The sequence below is a fragment of the Haliotis rubra genome, unplaced genomic scaffold (assembly GCF_003918875.1).
Source record: "Haliotis rubra isolate DU_JTF1 unplaced genomic scaffold, ASM391887v1 Scf171, whole genome shotgun sequence".
Lineage (NCBI taxonomy): Eukaryota > Metazoa > Mollusca > Gastropoda > Lepetellida > Haliotidae > Haliotis > Haliotis rubra.
The window spans coordinates 213,653-235,393 of record NW_025765681.1 but is presented as its reverse complement, the minus strand read 5'-3'; the positions used below and the strand labels follow the sequence as shown (position 1 = coordinate 235,393).

Sequence of the window (21,741 nt, the reverse complement as noted above, 5' to 3'; positions counted from 1 at the left end):
AGGGTCATCCCAAGGGGAACTTCGGGAGATGTGCCACAAGAGTAGACTTTATGACAGCAGCAACAGATCAAACACAGTTCGTTGTCTTCTGACCAAAGTTCTTCCAGATATCTTTGCAAGGAAGAAAATACCTGAAATAGCTGAACTTCTGGCAGTTCCAATTTCTGTGGTGCAGAATAAAGTTCTTACTAAACTCAGGGACATCCTGCTTTCAACTAAACCTGAAGACATTGATCATTCTGATCTTCGGACAGCTGAAAAGGCTCTGTTTGAATGCTGTCTGACAAAGACAGATTTTATAGATCCTGTGTTCGTGCCTAATTTCATCTGCACGTACCTTTTGACTCTCGTCTATTTAACGGTGTTCCAAGACAGCCGTCATTCATCTTTGGATACCGTGATCAAACGGGTAAAGCAATTCATTTCACAGCAAAGCCTGGGAAGCAATATTCCTTTCGGTGACATAAGTAGTTTTGTTGATGACATCCGAAAACGTATTGATGACGTTGACAAAGCAGTGAAGGCAATTGGAACGAATCGGAAGCACCTTTCCACCGTGAAGAAGAAGTCCTGGCCAGTTCATTTTTCTATGGTTTTGGGTACACTTATTGAGGTAAAACAAGAACCTGAGAGTGATATTTAGTGAACTATTCTTATTTTGAACACTCTTCATATTATCTTGAAGTTAAATAAATTATTAAATGTACATATTGAATAGACATAGTTGCCTTTGTGTATCCACTAGGCTAAAATTTTGTCAGCTGTAGTTTTGACGCAAGGCTAACAGACAAATACATGACCAGGATTTATGTTAAAATTTAGTTGTTTGACAAAGTTATACAGTGTTTCGTTATTGCTTATCTCATTTGTGCTCCATTGATAAAAGTATGGACAGCTATATAGACTTTTTGGCACTGTGGAGTAATTTTTATCGACTAGTCTGTGGTTGCAATTTAATATTTCATCTCGCTAATGATAACTCATTATCAATTTACATTCGAGCAGTGAACTTAAGTTACCTATTATGCATCGAAATTGTTTTCACACCTTTCGTACAACAGGTGTTTCACGGCGAACCCCAGACAGCCCTTGCGGCCTTGGACACTCTTCCACTGCTACTGAAGCCAAGACAACCCAGAGTTAGGAACGTGTTGCAAAAACCCAAACTGAACGAGAGAGTCATACAGATGGTCACATCTGGAATGGTTGCATACCTGAATGCCTTAGGTTAGTATCTATCAAATGATTATGTAAATGATGGATATGATTTAATGTTTTCTTGTATTTTTGTTATTCTTGTTTTCAAACCAGCAGTCAAAGAGCCAAAATTCGGTTTGATTTCAGTAGGGTAGAAATCATTAGAACGGAGCACCGTGTGAATTTGCAAATTATGAAGCAGTATTTTACTAATAGTCAAATTACTGTAACATATTTAACAGGAGATACAGTCGGTGAGGATATAGAGGATCGTGTCAAGTCTGCTTTCACGGCTCTTGGATTGTCACTAAAGTACTTGGACGGAAGTATGTTCGGTATGGTGAGATGTTTGCTGTTTTCACAAAATCCAGTAATCAGACAAGGTGCTATGATCCTGTGGAAAGATGCCAGTGATGAAACAACTGAAAGTTTAATGGTGACAGAAGTTCTGAAACATCTACAGCCAATCAGCACCAACCACTTGCACAAACAACCAACCAACCATTCCACAAGCAGTGCAAGCTGGAAAGTAGCTTCTACTCGAATTGGTTCAGACAAAATCATGCTCCACATCAATTTACCTTCAGGTATTAAACTTTAACATCAGATATGAAATCTTTAGAAACCCATACTATAAGACATGAAAAAAGGGATCGGGAGGATCTTGATGTAATTTAGCTTGTTGTCTGGTTCAGGCTATCTTGGCATATTTCATAGTGCATACATGACAGAGAAAGTACATTTATAAACCTGGGTGTGGTGGGTTGGAATGGAAAATGTCAATCGATATCTATGGAAACTATTTACTTTGTAGATGCATATGATAAGCGTTGATCTCGAGTATGTTTTGTTTGAAGCAAAAGTGTAAATGTACCTTTACACTCAGGCACTCCGTTTTATGACGTTGTTGCATACATTCAGTGGTGCAAATATATTCTAATTTGTAGAGGAAGTCCTTGTGAAACATAACAGGAGTCCATTCAAGTCATCAGATTGTGGCCACCTCACTTCTGTCGAAGTTCTGAGAGATCTGTCTACACACCCGCATATTTTGTTTATGTGGGCATATCGAATCGACCAGTTCCCTGTGTTCTACATCACTGAGGATTACAGTCAACAGAACTTCCAAAAGGTGCTTTATTATAGTGCAAAGAGCAAGGCCTGGTTTCAACCTCTTGAGCTCATGCAGTTTCTTATACAAGCTCTGGAAGCAGTTATCGCCCTTCATGAACATGGCGTTATACAAAGAGATCTTACAGCTGCCAGTTTTGCATACAACAAGGAAAGCAAGACTGTCAAGCTGTGCCGCTTCATGTTGGCGCGAAAATGTGGGCGAGAAGAAACTGTTGTTGGTATGTTTATACTCATAATGTGTTGGAATTTTATGTCTGCTTGTTAGGCCACATACAAAAATATTCTTGTTTCTCATTACTTATTACAAAATATGGGTCGGGTGTGGGGAGTTGATGGGGGTAGTTTTACATTTGAGTAAATTTCTGTCCAAAACCCCTTGATTTCTGTGGAAATTTACACCTATTCTCCGATAGAACATCAGAACTTAGAAGTGTGAAAAATTCATGCACATTTTGAGAGTCAAATTTGCATTTTCTCTAGTGCAAAAAAATAATAAAATCTTAGGGTCGGGTCGAATTTCTGGGTCGGGCGGTAATAAGGTTGAAGAATTTTGTTATATAATGCCTTACATGTAATGACTGACTTTCTTGTTAGACAGAGAATGTTCGTCCATTCCCATGAGATGGTCTGCCCCAGAGTCTCTCAAGCAACACCATTTCTCTATGCGGTCTGATTACTGGATGGTTGGACATCTCATCTACGAAATCATCACACACGGCTGCCTTCCCTACTCAGATCTCGGACGGCAAAATGTGTCCGCCATAGAAAACATGGTATATCTTACCGAACACCAATGTAAATGTAACAAAGAATGAGCATTTGGTGGTATTGTTTAATAATCTAAGCATCATGTACCACTGTTCCACAAACGATATTGGTATCACATAAACCTCAACATCGAAAATATCCGGATGGTGTGTGTGGGTGTGTGTTGTCGCATGATCAGAAAGTAAAGTTACATTGCTGCTCATGTTCCAGATAAAGGAAAACAGAAAGAAGTTATACCAAGAAAGATGCATCCCAACATCAGTGTTTGATGTCATCCAAAGCTGCACTACTTTTGATGACACACATCGGATGTCGGTGTGTGAAGCAAAAAGCAGACTGGAGGAGACCTACGATCGTTACGTCAGCTCCAACGGTAAACCAATATGTCTTCCGACAGTGTATGGTTTCCCTCTCTGTGAGGACAAATAGAATATCACAGTTTGATATTTAAAACTAGCATATAACTTACACATTATTTTACTATTCAAAACAATACAACATAAAAACGAGATATTGATTGCCAGCAAATAAAGGTAGATCACCATACTAGGGAACATGGAGACTTACAGTACTTTTGCTATCTGCATAGCCCCAAGCTGGATTTACATCATCCCTACAGCTATTGGCGATTTAATTGGAATTTAATGAACATATATTCTACGATTAAAAATGTGGTCGGGTTAAATATACTTTGAAAGATGTGGTCTTATCAGGAGGACAATAATTTTAAATACTTTAACCCCTTTGAAGCCACTAACAATCCCACAATCTACCAATTACAAAATACCATTGATCTGTTTACAAAATATATCATTCAAGAACTTTCTAACAATTTTATTTCTTTTAAAGAAAATTATTAAACGGTATTTAACATCATTAAAAATATCCTTCACTGTTTTCACACTGAAATATTGATCCCTTGTGATGTAAAAAATTAATATTGTCAAGCAGAACATGCTTGATCGTGATTATCCCATGATACCAAATGGAGCACCCTCATCTTTTAATATTTTCTCATGAGACAACGTTACTTAATGACGTCTTCCAATCTGGACGGGCGACCAAGTAGGTGCAACCGATATTTGGCTCTCTTTGATTTTATATATTTATATCTACTTAGGTGCCCCTTTTTTTTAATTGATTGTCAGTTTTGTAATCGGAGTATGGGAATAAGAAGTAGTGCCACAGATTTGTAGAGTGCTGCCTTAGCAACAGAATTGGTCACTGCGTTACCGGAGTTTCCAACATGGCTGGGTAACCAACCAACAGAGAACAGAGTCGTATTTGCCAGTAGATTACATGTATATGTCAATCATTTCAATTAAAAGAGGATGTTTACAATATTTCGGTTTCTGTATGCTATGGTCATCGATATGAACACATATAACATTATCTGTCGTTTGTATTAATTCGTATGCAGTAAGACTTCAGCGCAAAGTGTTTAAAGAACAAATAAACTTTGTTTTTTTGTACTCTTTTAACTATTACATATGAAAGATTTGTGGTTCGACTTATGCGGAACACCAAATTCATTCTTAAAAACTTGTGGTTAATTAATACCGAGCGATTAAAAGTTGCCAAAAAGTCGCCTGCTTCACTCTCGCCCGCCAACGAAACCACAGACAGGTTACGTAACTCTGTCGCCAGAGCACTGCAGTGACGTCATATGAGGAACGATTTTCAGTTAGTTGTATAGAAAGTGTGTAGCAAGCTCATCATTTTGATGATTTCTCGAATCAACGACGACATGCTCGTTGCTCGTCAATTGCTCCGAGGGGTCGGGCGATGGTGTCACCATGCACAAATTTCCACAGGACCCCGCAGTTCGTGCTAAATGGGTTATGTTTGTGAGTGCGAAGCAAGCGTTGTGGAAGCCTGAAACGATATCTTACTTGTGTTCAGATTGCTTCACGGAAGTTAAGAATCAAAACTACTTACTAGTTGTAGTAAAATATGTATATGATTGATGACCATAAAGATTTTCCATGACACAACTTGTAACATAACGATTTCTTCCTCGGAAGCGAGGTTCTGGTCGAAGTAAAAATAATATTGTAAGTAGTATTATATTGACACCCACCTCGCTGCCACGAGAGAAATTGTTATGTTATAAGCTATGTCATGCAAAATCCTATTGGCCATCAATCAAATACATATTTTACTACCAGTAGAAAGTAGTTTTGATTTTGTAACTCGGTGAAAACAAACCTAAATAGCATTTATCCTCAGACTGGCGGATGTTCGCGACAGGGCGCCGCCATTTTTGAAAATCGTAAAGTGACGGGCTAAAGTCTGTTAGAATTAATGAGATTATGGTTTGTTTTCATCAAGTTAGAAAATCAAAACTACTTTCTACTCGTAGTTAAATATGTATTGGAATCATAACCAAAAGGATTTTGCATGACACAACTTATAACATAACGATGTCTTCCACGGAAGCGAGGAGGGGGTCGAAGTCACAAAACTGCGCGATAAATTTCTTGCTATATACACATGGTTAACGTCCACTCACAAGTATGTAGATACTAGTCACTGTACGTCTTTATGTTTGGTCTTATAATCCTAATTAGTTTATTATCATACTTGTATGCATTTTGAAACTAAATAAAAAGCAGACGATCTGCTGATACTTATAGTGAATTTATAACAGAACTGTAATATCTAGACAGTTTATAGTTTGCCAATGTGAATCATAATTCGCACACACACCCTAGCGTATGTTGTCTGTCTCATTACACTTCACGGCGAAAACAATGATTCTGTTGAATGCTACGACAAATGAATAAAAACAAAATGCAAATATTAAACTTAAAACAGATTAAAGTTATAGGAACAATGTCAGGCTATTACCTTGTTCGAGGAATGTATCCATCAATATCCACAAAAACGAGTGATATGCCATCCATCTGCAGCTGTTCCAAGTAATGTGTCTTTTTAACAGTTCCAAGTGATATCGTGTCTTTTCAACAGTCTCATTGGTCACCCAAGAGTGCATACCTCGCAACAGGTAATGTCACATTGGTTTAAAACAGTAATTTGGTCACCCAAGATCAATCAATGTATTGCTGGTTAACTAATTGAAAGAATGTCCATCTTTCTTTAAAAACAGTCATTTAGACAGAGTGTATTCAGTATAGATTAGTAAATCTACATACATAAACACTACCTTTTGACAATTCCGCTGTATAAGATAAAAGTAATTAATCAATCAGCGTGTTATCGGTTAATCCTTTGATCGATGTTGACAATGTTGAATATTTACTCCAGACACAAGAAATGCCAAATGGGAACCTTTGTCGCGTAATCAGAGTGTGTTACAACTAATTATACCTGTTATAAATTCATTAACTGACCATCAAGTGAATGCTGACAAATAACGTGTAGGTTTATACCACCTAACACGGGTTACAACAAGGGAGTACTAATTGCTGTATTGCATGTGAAAACTTATGGGCCGACTGTTTTGAGAATACAAACAGATTTTTACATGACATGATTAAATATCGAGGTAAAAATACACAGAAATGGGATCAATTTGGATCAGTCATTATACAAATAAGGCCTAACGACACCAAGCGATTTTGACAGAATCGTCTATGAAAACAAGTTGTAACTCGGAAACTAGGCAAAGCAGGAGACAAAATTAAATGACAGTAGATTGTGAGAACATATAGCTTTCATTTTCCACAATAGTTGTCACGATTTCAGGTTTATACAAACCTGTAAACAAGATAATTTACCCCCTGAAATGTAGATGAATTCTGCATCGGCCCTCATATCTATTCCTCATATGACGTCACAGAGACTCCCTGCTCTGATTGGTTGAAATTTCGTTCGCGGGTGAGAATTGTGCACTGTTGTCAAAAAGGTCGATTTAAGTTAATTAAAGACCGAAGTGAGTAGTTTTAATGACGGGGTTTCATTTATAGCGATGCCAGTTAGTGAGTTATGTATTTGTACCCCCCTAGAGTATATGTGATCTTTAACATAGATTACCCATACATTTTTTGTGCATACACTTTTCATTATCATGTCATAAAGCCTGTTTGTATGTTTTGTACATTGTGCATTTCTTGCTATTTTGTTTTGGTAGATCTACCTGAAAAGATATCTTCCGTGACACCAGACATTTTGTTTCCTGGACTTGACAGAACATCCTATCAGGATCTCCCTAACGAAGTAGGTGTCCAAACTTTCTGTTTTCTCATAATGACTAAACAATGCCTTTTCTGCAGCACACCGTTTTTATAGACATTATATTTTACATATATCACAATCCTGTTGGTATTTCTAATACAAGAAACAATCAAGGTCAATTTAAAGTGAAACAATATGTTTCAGGATATCAAGAACTTAATATTTTATTTTTCAGGATTCAGAAAGAGACGATGGTTATGGTACGTTCCTCCTGACATCTTATCATACTTTGAGGCCACAATAATGATATGTCTATACATCATCATCATCATCAAACCTCTACTGATTTGTCTTTTCCCTGTTATTTCATAATTATCAAATCATTTAGTCTCATTCATATACTATTTTGAGCAACAGTATACAAGATATACGAAATATGTTCCAGTCCGTTTTTGAATCTCCTTTTTCTGATCCGGAAACAGTAAATGAGACAGGTTTGGTTTGGCTGATCCAGCAAGTCCACGTATCTGTATACATTAGCATGCATTGTTTACCGCAGTTACATATACCTCCTAAGCATGAAAATATGAAAATGACTGCATCGCCCTTGAGAAGAATATCACACGTTAAACCCAAGTGGGTAATCAAATACGGGAAGAGCGAATGCCAAACCATTAAGCTACCCCCTGAGTACATCGTCTTGGTACTATCTGTGGGATTAAGAGCAATAATTATCTGCAGTAGTTTCCCTTGACGAACCATAATCTGCACATGCTTGTCATAAATACCTTAATGTAATATGTCTTTATAACAGATGATGCAGTTCATGACTACCAAAACTTTAAAGAAAGTCAAACCTCCTCGTCAGTAGAAGAACCGTTGTATGAAGAATTGGGACCCAAGGAAGATGTGGGTTCTCTGGTAAGGAGAATCACTTTTCCCTCTGTATTGCCGTCTGTGCAGAGTTGCAATGTACCATTATTTCACATCCAGGATCCTTCAGCTCGTACCCAAACATAGTATCTACCTAAAAAACTGAAATATACTTGTCGAATATTCAACAACGACCTGAACACCCATTTGATTCCATTTAGTGTCGATATTAGTTGTCACTGTAGTAGCCCTATGATGTGAAGTAAATTGAAATGTTCATACCATGTACATCAAACGCGTGGCATTACAAGATGGTTTATTATCGGAAATTAATCTGCCAGTTCCGGTACATTTGTTTTTAAAAAAAATCACTTACTTTGATGTAATCCCTTCCACACAAGCATCAGATTACAATATCACTATTTATTCCCTCATACGATTCTTAGCTGAAACCAAACCAGAGGATGGATGTACTGCGTCGACGCCTGACACAAACAGAGGAGTCACAGTTGAATACAGAAAACATCCCAGGAATATACGGCTGTGTGACTGTTGAAGAAAGCAATCAAACAGAATACCTGGTAAACATGTCACCTAATAATGATGATATCAGCAGAATGTTTCCATAGCCAATTCAGATTCTTTGATCTTTTCAACAAAACATACACTCAGAGGATCTGTGGAACAAGTATAAGCTACGCATCCTTTATATACAACAATCGTATTTACGGTCTTAACAGTTAATCCACCAATAATATTATTGTGTAGACAACATGATTAACAATTATGATTTCGCCTCTCCTTAGAAATAGAAAGATGCATATATATAATAACAATCCCATTTGTAGCAAAGGTACATTGCAATTCACAGGTGTACGATTTCCCAACTGGACACTGTGTTTCCTTGAGCAACGTGGTGGACGTTAGGAGCTTCGGCCTCTGGTCTGTGAAGTACATTCGCTGTTTGAGTGCAGTAGCAAGGACGTTGTCTCTTCTTCATCAGCGAAACTGGGTCCATGGTTGTCTGAGTACAGATAACATATGGATATGTGATACTAAAGATGATGGCGATTACAAGGTGAGGGCGGCATGTAATAAGGTTCATGCTACCATCCTATGTCCTCAAAGATATATTATGGCATTTACATAATGCACGCAATTGTATATATCCACGCAACTAATACATGCTCAACGTGCTGGGGTTTTCCCTCAATCATTGGTTGTCAATCTCAACGGCGCTTCGTATTATCAATCTCAACTCTCTGAGGAACATACAACTCTTGCAGCCACTAGGCGCACCAAGTTATTGCGGCTTTCCCCTCCTTACGAGGTACCCATTGACAGCTGTGTGGACTGGAACACATAGTCAAGGTACTAGGTACATAGATAGATAGATGCACGTATTCATGTAGCCACCATCTGGTCATTTACCAACGGATACGTGGGTTCTTTTAAGTGCACAGGGTTGTGTGTTGTACACTAGGGGCTGTGACAACACTCAAAGAGTCTTCACACAACGTTGACTCCAAGCTTTTTACACCCGGTCACAAGTGGGCTCGATTCCGGCACCTCAAGCTCACTAGCGCCTTAGACAGCTCTCCCACCAAGCCCAAAGACATCTGGTTGACACCAGCCAATGCTTGTATTTAGTGATGAAACTACTAAGCTGATCTGGAAATAAGAAGGGCCACACGAGTGGTCAATTGACTGACAGGGCGCCGCAATTAGACGAACCGATCTCCTGTCACTAACGCATGACATAAAACTTTGTTCGTGGGTTCGAATCTCCGCTCTCCAAGGATTAGCCCCATTTCGAGCTTTTCCTAAGGCTGACAAGTATAACAAATATAATCCTCTACAAATGCAATCAAATCCCCTTACTGTTTTGCCCATCTCAACACATTAACTCAATTCTCCGATAACAATTGCTTAGTGACTCCACCAGATAAACCTCTTAATTCTCTTCAGCAACCGGAGAGAAATAAAGACATACTAATTCCTTCCGCTTGCTAAGCTGCTATCCTCATAATCTTATAGAATAGTTGTCAAGTCGTTCAATGAGATAAATGTGATATTTGACAAAAATATAACCTCACTATCTCATCTGAATTTGCACCTAACAAACTTCCCTCTCTTCATGTCACAGGTATACTTCTCTGACCTTGGGTACATACGAAGATCATGTAACATTGAGGATGGGGTGATTGCTGATGAAAGTTTTGTTGTCCCACAGGATGAACATGTGTACAGAAGGTAGGGTCTTGGGTTTCATAAACTTTGTCATTTTATGGCGATTTATTTACATAACAGGTTCTCAAATTTCAGGATATCAGTACTATAAGAGTCTCAGTGCCTATCCACTTCGAAGCAGGAATTCACTATACAGAGTAGTTACCATGTTCGTTGATTTTACCCAAGTGCCCCTTACTGCATCTCTTTCTTCTTACATTCAGGGGCGGTGGGAGAGCTTAGTGGTTAAAGCGTTCGCTCTTCACGCTGAAGACTTCACGTTCGAGTCCCTACCTGGGTACAATGTGTGAAGCCCATTACTTGTGTCACCCACCGTGATATTGCTGAAATATTGTTAAAAGCGGCGTAAAACTAAACTCACTCCCTCTTCTTACATTTCGTTTACAGTCCGTAATATCACTGTAATATAAGGCAGCGTCAAACCTACTCGTAACATATTCGCCCTCATTAAAAAAATGTTTGATATAGCTTCGTCCCTACTGATACATCATTTGGTTTTGCCAGATCATCTCCTGAGGTAATACGAGATGGTACCTACTCATGGGCGAGTGATGTCTTCAGTTTTGGTCTGATCCTGTGGAGTGGCTTCTCCAACTTTAGCTCCTACCATAATCAAAAGGATCTAAACAAACTCGAGAGTATTCCAAAAGATAAGGTAGCTTCATTGCTGAAGAGCATTTATTTTCAATTTGTCGTGATGCACCGTCCTCAGTTCCTGTGTCAGGCATAAGCTCTGCTAATGATGTCTGGTTGATCTGACCCCTTTTGTCATCGTTGGTTTCATCAACGGCATGTTTTGCACAAACATTACACTGCCGTACACTAACTACCCAGAATTAAAACATTACTTCAACCATCTACTCAGCTATTGTGATCAGTTGTCCTGTATCCAACACCCCCCAGATAGGTGTTAAACATTAGCCTGCTGATGATCTTCTTTTCACAGTTATATGAGTACCTGACCACTACATCTGGAAATCAGATTCTTCCCAAACCGGCTAAGTGTCTGGATTCAATCTACTCTCTCATGCTTCTCTGTTGGAGTCCTGAACGACATGAACGACCACGGATGACTATTGTTCAACAAAAACTCTTGGAATCCATAAGGTATTTGTAGAAAAAAAAAACTTTGCAATCAACATTTGTAAAACCACATTTTTGTATATTCTACTTTTCGTCTATTTTGTGTACCATATGCGTTTTAAACGATTCTTAATATTTGCAAGTGGATTAAGATACTGAATATGCTATCATACACAATTATTCCATTCAAAATGTCGGGAATGGAATCAAACATGAGCAGATCCTGATGAACTTCATCAAAGCCATCATCTTGATTTAAAACCAGTGTCAATTTTGTCTACCTCAACCGTTTGAAATTCTCCTTTCGAGAAGATGGAATCACCTGAATTGCTCTGCCCATTTGCCATTACTTTAACATTGTGCATGTAATTTCAGCGATGAAGTCCGTCCCTGTCAAGATCGGGATCAATATGATTCTGTCGTTACTGAAGGGCAATCAAGTGAAGATGATCTTTATGCCAATCCTGATCCTGATCCATATTACACCGAAACCAAAGTGTCAAGTCGCCATAATACTGTGGCGGAATGCTCAGAGATTAATAGGTTACCTTCGCCATTTTCTCCTGCAACACAAGCAGGCGGCAGTACAACAGCCTTCCATCAAGAAAAGTTAAAAAGGCAAAGTCCCAAGACATCCCAAGCTCCGCAGACCATAGCGTCTGGTGACTATGACGAAGTGGAGAATTCCTCCTTACAACATGATGGGTCGAGATCGTCCTATATTTCATCAACAATGGAAGTCTCAAATGTGTTGGTTAACAGAGAAACAGTTTTACGTCAGGACAATGCAAAAACGCAAAACACATCACAAGTTTCTTTTACCAGGCCAAGCCTTAAACCAAAACCATTACCAGACAATGAGAAACAAGGAAAAGGCATGCACTTACAGAATTTCCTAACGGGATCAGCAGCACACCTGAACGGCACACAGGACACAGCATGTGACCAAATACCACAAGTTGGTAAGTCAACTTATGTTTCCCAATTGAACCTGGAATCTTTACCTCAAGACTCGATATCCGTCTGCAGCGAAGCTACACAGTATGAAATGTTTAATGACTCAACGTATACTGTTGAGAAACCGAAAACGAATGAGAAGCCACGCCTCCCTCCGAAGCCAGAACATATGCTTCGGAAAACACAAGTTGCATCTTCAAGTGATGATCAACCACATGTTTGTGAAGAAATATATGATGACTGTGGGTACTCTGTACATACAAGTATTGAAGGACCTTCTGGAAACAGACCAGAATCACGGCAACCATCAAATCAAACTGAACTGAAATCCGACACTGTGCCACATCGTGTAGAAAATGCCGATCGACCACCTTCCCCACAAAGTCCTCCACCACTACCACTACGTCCGCCTCCACGACTGAACAGTGAAAAAAGTAACAGTTGATGGAACAGCTCAGGTCGATCCTCTTTGTGAAAAATGACCTTGTGTCATGAAAACTATTTTGGAGATCCAAGGACCTCATCTTTCTGTAACCTACTTCTGTAGGCTACCTCAGGTTTACCTGTTCGAATGTATATGGACCAATTGTCAAACTATTTCGAGTTAGTATTGACTAACGAGCATTTGTGACAAAATATTTCCAACTTATTTTACTTTCCATTGAATGACCTATTTTATACATTTTCTGACGTTTGTATTTCACTATATTCTTGTTAATATACATCTTCAATAGAATTGATATTTGGCAGTTTCGAGGCTCATAGCTTAACTCTCTCTCTCTCTGTGTCTATCTCTCTCTCTCTCTCTCTCTCTCTCTCTCTCTCTCTCTCTCTCTCTCTCTCTCTCTCTCTCTCTCTCTCTCTCTCTCTCTCTCTCTCTCTCTCTCTCTCTACGTGTGTGTGTGTGCTACGATACATAGAATGTACTGTTCTTCGATTTAAAGAAAAAGATATATGTATCTATACTATAGATCTGGCGATCCATGCGCCCAGGTCAACATATTGCCTCAATGCAAGTCGGAGTTGTAAGCAATAGATTTTTCTTCATGTAGTTGTAATGTAATATGTGTAGTGTGTGTATCAGTTGTCTTAACTTGAGTTGGGAACAATGTATTCACCCCGAAATAATTTACGTGTCACAAATGCTTCTTTCTGTTGTTTTTTCAAATCCACACTCCATGCTGTGTTCATAATGGTGTAGTAAAGAGTCAATGTTTTAAAACACATTTGTGTTAAAGTTACCAGAAATACCTTTTATAGCTTGTAACAACTTAACCAATAATTCTCTTTCTTAAGTATATTGATAACACATTGCCAAATAATTTCTTAAAATGTACTTTACTTTTCTGGATTATCTTGTTACGTGTGGCTGTAAAAACCCTACTCGTCACTGTCCTGTGATCGGCCGGTCGCCTCCTGTACTGTGCCTTCGTGTTCATTGGGCCATCGCTAGAAAATTTGTTTCCTGTAAATTATATTCTCCAGCATCGTATTCTCTCATCATGTGTTCGTTTGATATATGTCATGTCCTGTGTGTATGCAGACTCCAAGCCTGCTGCAAGTGTTTTGGTAGCTTTGATTTGCAAACAGAAGCGGGACTATTTAGTTCTACGTAGATATTTTTCATGTATTTATAGTCATTTAGCCACTTTGCTCATTGTACTACCTGTCATCTCCTTTGTGTATGCAAAAATGAAGTCTGCTACAAATGTTTTGGTAACATTCATTTCCACACAGGAGCGAGATTATTTAGTATCATGTAGATATTTTTCAGGTATTTATGGTCATATTAATCACTTTGCTCACTGTACATATCCTCACCACAAAGATTTGCAATTTAAGAACAATTACAAAAATGTTTTTGTGAGTATATTTTGTCAAAGGGAGATAATCGGTATGTAATCTTTTATGATTTTTCTGTATGGGTAAATTGCAGTAAGTACGTCCTGTTATAGTGGCGTGTAACAGTGCTGAAATTTGGCCTTGGGCTGTGCATTGTGTTAGCGGAATGACACACCTACGTTTCCTCGCAATGATGATGACAGGTAGAGTGATGAGGTGTCTGGCATTGTGGTCTGTGCGGTGAAATGGAACAGTGAGTGAGTAAGTCAGTTAGAATTTGATATTACAACGGCAGTATGTATAATTTATTTTAAAATAAGTTGTCGAAGGACAGTACGACAACTACGTTATCTAGTATTTTTAAAATTAGTTTGTGAATATGTTAAATGACAAACACAATATACAAAGCGGCTAGAGATTTCTAGCAACCAAAGGTCACCATGCTTGGTATCATGGGGACTCCTGCTTCCTGCACGGTTGCCTAGCAGGTTACTTATACTGTCCCTTCAGCTGCTAGTGATTGATCGATTGTAATGAGTGAGTGAGTGAGTTACTATCTTTAGTCACATTGGCAGTATTTCATTCCTGTCGTGACTAAAACAAATGATACAGAGATAAGAAATAATGCTTATTTTTATACTACTGGAATAAAATGCAAAAAGATAATAACATGATTTGCTGTGTGTTCCTTAATCACTGCTTAACTGTCGACAGGATAATATCGAAATCTGTATGATTTGACATTAGGCATCGTGAGATATGGTGTAAACAGTCAGTTCACAACATTCAGTACCGTGTGTAGCAACTATAGGCGTTGATGCAGGCTTGACAACGACGCAGAGACTACACTAAGCGATTGAGGAAAGCTTGGGGAATGCTATCCCATGTCTGTACCAACGCTTGTCCCGATTCAGGTTTATCTTGAACAAATAGAACTTTACATGATACTTTCTGCTGAAAGTCGCCCAAAACGTGCTCGATAGGGGACAGGCCCGGAGAAACAGCTGGTCGGGGAAGTTCTGGAATGTTCTGCTGTCTGGTGAAATCTGCCACAACACGAGTGGCACGTGGACGGGTATTACCTTGAGAATATTATTTGTGACACTGAAAAATAATTTTCAAACACTGTTAGTTTTACAACAGAATACTGTCCCGGGAGAGCGTGTGTACAGCCATAAAGTTAGTTATACAACAGATTACTGTCCAGGGAGAGCGTGTGTACAGCGATAAAGTTAGTTATACAACAGATTACTGTCCAGGGAGAGCTAGTGTACAGCGACAAAGTTAGTTATACAACAGATTAATGTCCAGGGAGAGCGTGTGTACAGCGATAAAGTTAGTTATACAACAGAATACTGTCCAGGGAGAGCGTGTGTACAGCGATAAAGTTAGTTATACAACAGATTACTGTTCGGGGAGAGCGTGTGTACAGCGATAAAGTTAGTTATACAACAGATTACTGTCCAGGGAGAGCGTGTACAGCGATAAAGTTAGTTATACAACAGATTACTGTTCGGGAGAGCGTGTGTACAGCGATAAAATTAGTTATACAACAGATTACTGTCCAGGAGAGCGTGTACAGCGATAAAGTTAGTTATACAACAGATTACTGTCCAGGAGAGCGTGTGTACAGCGATAAAGTTAGTTATACAACAGATTACTGTCCAGGGAGAGCGTGTGTACAGCGATAAAGTTAGTTATACAACAGAATACTGTCCAGGAGAGCGTGTACAGCGATAAAGTTAGTTATACAACAGATTACTGTTCGGGGAGCGTGTGTACAGCGATGTGTACAGCGATAAGGTTAGTCATACAACAGATTACTGTCCAGGGAGAGCGTGTGTACAGCGATAAAGTTAGTTATACAACAGATTACTGTCCAGGGAGAGCGTATGTACAGCGATAAAGTTAGTTATACAACAGATTACTGTCCAGGGAGAGCGTGTGTACAGCGATAAAGTTAGTTATACAACAGATTACTGTTCGGGGAGAGCGTGTGTACAGCGATAAAGTTAGTTATACAACAGATTACTGTCCAGGGAGAGCGTGTGTACAGCGATAAAGTTAGTTATACAACAGATTACTGTCCAGGGAGAGCGTGTGTTCAGCGATAAAGCTGTCTAAACAGGTTATTAATACAATAATAAAAGTGATGGCAATAGTTGTAATGCTCGATCAAATGAATATGTTCTATGTAATAACTATATATACCCTGGAAGTATTCATTCTGTACTGTTTTACGCGAAAGACGTGGCACTAAACACGGACACTAAATCAACTGGTACAACTACGTGCTAGGGAAGCTGGGAACTTCCTGATAAGATAGATGCTCATGACACAGAATTTCCCAAATTAACCTGTGAAGCAAATGGGTTTAAAATATTTATCATAAATGGGTGGGTATATGACACCCTGAATACCGCTGATATATCGCGTACTAATAGATTTTTCCATGTGAATATTGCAGCAACAAAAAGGTATTCACATATGACGTCAATGCATCGGCGAATCTAACGTGACACTTACATTTGCTGCACCGCAATATCGTCGGCAACTAGGTACCATAACGAAATGCGTAATGATATTACACCTATCATGAAGAATACAAGCTGAAACACATGATCACAACCTAGATATGACGAACTGTTCAAGCGCGGCGCAACAGTTCAGCGTGTGGAAAGTCAGCCTTTCAGAGTAACGAGCTGATGAAAGGAAAAGGACAGTTCTGGAACAGGAGCCGAACGAGCCCCTCTTTTGATTGAATCAACTAAACAACACTCACTTACTGGGCTGGGGCCCAACATAACCCACTATTCAAACTCGTCACACATAAAAACAGCAACATAAAGAAATCAACACTCAAAAAATTCAAATTAAATCCCCTAAAAGCTCCATGCCTCACCCACCTCCACAAACTACTACAGGCACAACAGCTAAACGACATACAACACACACCTCCCATTACAAGCTACATCCTCGACTTACCCCCACCCACCACAGACACCACCTTAGACAACATTCTCCAGCAGTTACCAAAAAACACCAACAAATCCACCATAACAAACATCACAAACAACTTTATAAACAATAACTACCCAACACACACCCATATATATACAGACGCCTCAATCAACCCAAACAACACAACTGGTATAGGCCTATATGTCCAGCAACCCCCATTTACAACCAACCTGCACTATACAAACCATACCTCAATACACACAGCAGAACTAACAGCTATCCTCACTGCACTCCATCTAATACCTACCCTCCCACAATCTAACTTCTTCATTCTCTCCGACTCACTAGACTCCATTAGGCAAATACATAACAAGTACTCCAAATCTCGCCCTGATCTCATTCACAATATCACAATCCAAACCGACTCACTTAAACGAGCAAATAAAAACATAACCTTCACCTGGATACCAGGCCATTCAAACATACTAGGAAACGACACAGCAGATACAGCAGCCAAATTAGCAACAACACAAAAATCACCAAATATAAACTTTCATACATCCAAAACAGAAACTAAACAACTCATAAAATCAAATATCCGCCACACTGATTTCCAACACAACATAAACAACAACAAATCAACATGGGTTACTTCCATTATTAAATCACCATTAAGAAAAATTCCCACTTTCTCAAACATTAAAAATATTGACTCAGCCATAAACAGACTCATCACAGGCATCACAAACCTCAACCACACACTTTACAAACAAAACAGACATGCAGATGGATTATGCACACACTGTAATACCCAAGAAGACATAAATCACATACTAATACACTGCCAGCTACAACAGACCAACATTAAGCATCTACAAAACAACATTCCCTCTAAATACCACAATAACATCCCACTACTCCTCAACCCCCACAACCCAACAAGTATCTTCAACGCCCTTACAGTATTCCTACAAAATTCAAACCTTTTAAAAAGAATCTAAAATTCATTAAATAAACTACAGCTACCTCTCTCACCTCCCACCTACTGCAACATTCAGGCCAGCCGTTCAAACCTCGATTATCCACTCTGCCCCGCTACAATTCCAGACACGGCACCCATGTTCATTTATCCATACTCTGCACACGCCACGCTCGCTCTCCCCTCTCGCTAAATGTACACAAACCCGTCACAAGCCCACAATGCCAAGGTCAAGGTCACCCGCCAGCCAGCTAAACAACACCGCTTGTCCCTCAACCCGGCCTCTGCCTCTCTGCGCCTCACTTGCTCCCCTCACCCACCTCCCCCCACCCCCTACCCTCCAACCTAACACCTGTCATTTATGCACCCTTATTGCCCCTTATATAACTTATGCAGCTTAACTGCATCTAATATCTGCCCCTATGCTTTACATTCTTAGTACTACCCTCCTGCCCTCCCCCGCGTTACCCACCCACTAGGCCCCCTTTACAGTCACCTATCGTTCATTTCAATTCTTCTTCTTATTTATTAACAATCACTATTCCTTTACAAACTTTTATTTCCTTTTCCTTTATTTAACTTGGCTTTTTATTATTTTTTATCTCTATTTAATGTTTTAAACGCTTTCTCACACGCGAACGAAATTTCAACCAATCAGAGCGGTGCGACTCTGTGACGTCATATGAGGAATAGCTTGGAGGGCCGGTGCAGAATTCATCTACATTTTAGGGGTTAATTTATCTTGTTTACAGGCTTGTATAAACCTGAAATCGTGACAATTGTTGTGGAAAATGAAAGCTATATGTTCTCACAATCTACTGTCATTTAATTTTGTCTCTTGCTTTACCTAGTTTCCGAGTTACAACTTGTTTTCATAGACGATTCTGTCAAAATCGATTGGTGTCGTTAGGCCCTATTTGTATAATGACTGATCCAAATTGATCCCATTTCTGTGTTTTTTTACCTCGAAATTTAATCATGTCATGTAAAAATCTGTTTGTATTCTCAAAACAGTGTCGGCCCATAAGTTTTCACATGCAATACAGCAATTAATACTCCCTTGTTGTAACCCGTGTTAGGTGGTATAAACCTACACATGTTATTTGTCATCATTCACTTGATGGTCAGTTAATGAATTTATAACAGGTATAATTAGTGGTAACACACTTAAATTACCCGACAAAGGTTCCCATTTGGCATTTCTTGTGTCTGGAGTAAATATTCAACATTATAAACATCGATCAAAGGATTAACCGATAACACGCTGATTGATTAATTACTTTTATCTTACACAGCGGAATTGTCAAAAGGTAGTGTTTATGTATGTAGATTTACTAATCTATACTGAATACACTCTGTCGTGTCGGTGTCTGCGTAAAAAGAACGTCCTTCTTTCCAAGGATTAACCGGCAATACATTGATTGATTGCCTATTATTGGCTAACTAAATTACTGTTTTTAAAGAAAGGCGGACATTATGCAATTAGTTGCCAGGTGTGCTATCTTGGGTGACCAATGAGACTATACACCAATACCTGAAAAGATTTATCAATTTTCGTATATTAAACTGTTAAAAGACACATCATTTAGAACAGTTTTGTGGATATTGATGGATACATTCCTCGAACAAGGTAATGGCCTGATATTGTTCCTATAACTTTAATCTGTTTTAATTTTAATATTTGCATTTTGTTTTTATTCATTTGTTGTAGCATTCAACAGAATCATTGTTTTCGCCGTGAAGTGTAATGAGACAGACAACATGCACTAGGGTGTGTGTGCGAATTATGATTCACATTGGCAAACTATAAAATGTCTAGATAGTACAGTTCTGTTATAAATTCACTATAAGTATCAGCAGATCGTCTGCTTTTTATTTAGTTTCAAAATGCATACAAGTATGATAATAAACTAATTAGGATTATAAGACCAAATATAAAGAAGCACATTGACTAGTATCTACATATTAACCATGGGAATGTAGCAAGAAATTTATCGCGCAGTATTGTCACTTCGACCCCCACCTCGCTTCCGTGGAACAAATCGTTATGTTATAAGTTGTGTCATGCAAAATCCGTTTGGTTATGATTCCAATACATATTTAGCTACGAGTAGAAAGTAGTCTTGATTTTCTAACTTGATGAAAACAAACTATAATCTCATTAATTTTAACAGATTTTTTTATTTTTTAAAATGGCGGCGCCCTGTCGGGAACATCCGCCAGTCTGAGGATAAATGGTATTTAGGTTTGTTTTCACCGAGTTACAAAATCAAAACTACTTTCTACTGGTAGTAAAATATGTATTTCATTGGTGGCCAATAGGATTTTGCATGACAAAGCGTATAACATAACAATTTCTTTCGTGGCAGCGAGGTGGGTGTCAATATAATACTACTTACAATATTATTGTTACTTCGACCACAACCTCACTTCCGAGGAAGAAATCGTTATGTTACAAGTTGTGTCATAGAAAGTCTTTATGGTCATCAATCATATGCATATTTTACTACAACTAGTAAGTAGTTTTGATTCTTTAACTTCCGTGAAGCGACCTGAACACAAGTAAGATATCGTTTCAGGCTTCCACAACGCCAGCTTCAAGACTCACAAACATAACCCATTTAGCACGAACTGCGGGTCCTGTGGAAATCTGTGCATGGGGACACCGTCGCCCGACCTCTAGGAGCAATTGACGACAAAGCAACGATTCGGCATGTCGTCGTTGATGTCGAGAAATCATCAAAATGATGAGCGTGCTACACATTTTCTATACAACTAACTGAAAATCGTTCCTCATATGACGTCACAGCAGTGCTCTGGCGACAGAGTTACATAACCTGTCTGTGGTTTCGTTGGCGGGCGAGGGGGAAGCAGGCGACTTTTTGGCCACTTTTAATCGCTCGGTATTAATTAACCACAAGTTTTTAAAGAATAAATTTGGTGTTCCGCATAAGACTAACCACAAATCTTTCATATATAATTGTTAAAAGAGTAACAAAAAGCAAAGTTTAGTGGTTCTTTAAGAATAAAACTCCAGACACCATCATTAAAGCCATGAAGATGATATTTTCTCGTGTAACTCTACCACACATTATCAGATCTGACAAAGGTCGCGAATTTGATAACAAGAAAGTGAGATCATATTTAGCCAGCAAGGGTATTACCTACTATGTCACACAGAATGAAACCAAGGCGTATTATGCAGAGAGAGTAATACGAACTCTCAAGACGACTATGTACAGATACTTTACTTTCAAACAAACGTCTTGTGGGAGACTATAACGAAAGACCTCATAGATCACTCAATGAACGTTCACCCACTGATATTGATGCAAACAATGAATCTCTTGTTTGGAGAGAACAGTACATTGACCCATTGATAAAACGAGTCAAACCCAAAGCAGAGAAGTGGCATGTAACCCGAAGGAAAGCCTTTAAATTTAAAGTAGGAGACCAAGTAAGGCTGTCACATTTAAGACATGCTTTTCAACGGGACTATCAGGAGAAATGGACAGAGGAAATATTCATTATCAGCAGACGATACTACAGGGATGGGATAC

General features: G+C 38.9%; 1 protein-coding gene across 5 annotated transcripts in view; it reads left to right on the top strand.

The window, feature by feature from the left end:
- Window positions 1-21,741, top strand: part of LOC124272612 — a 138,189-nt gene that overhangs the window by 8,687 nt on the left and 107,761 nt on the right. The window contains exons 2-16 of one of the 5 annotated variants that reach the window (XM_046707812.1): window positions 3-613; window positions 1,062-1,227; window positions 1,440-1,784; window positions 2,145-2,549; window positions 2,926-3,104; window positions 3,310-3,472; window positions 7,193-7,278; window positions 7,472-7,496; window positions 8,051-8,157; window positions 8,556-8,690; window positions 8,981-9,187; window positions 10,256-10,362; window positions 10,864-11,014; window positions 11,306-11,460; window positions 12,009-14,231. In XM_046707812.1, the coding sequence (XP_046563768.1) occupies window positions 3-613; window positions 1,062-1,227; window positions 1,440-1,784; window positions 2,145-2,549; window positions 2,926-3,104; window positions 3,310-3,472; window positions 7,193-7,278; window positions 7,472-7,496; window positions 8,051-8,157; window positions 8,556-8,690; window positions 8,981-9,187; window positions 10,256-10,362; window positions 10,864-11,014; window positions 11,306-11,460; window positions 12,009-12,108 (2,942 nt within the window). In that variant the 3' untranslated portion in view covers window positions 12,109-14,231. Of the gene's footprint in view, window positions 1-2; window positions 614-1,061; window positions 1,228-1,439; window positions 1,785-2,144; window positions 2,550-2,925; window positions 3,105-3,309; window positions 3,473-7,192; window positions 7,279-7,471; window positions 7,497-8,050; window positions 8,158-8,555; window positions 8,691-8,980; window positions 9,188-10,255; window positions 10,363-10,863; window positions 11,015-11,305; window positions 11,467-12,008; window positions 14,232-21,741 lie in introns of those variants that run through there. The other 4 variants (XM_046707811.1, XR_006897369.1, XM_046707813.1 and 1 more) reach the window with 4 other exon arrangements.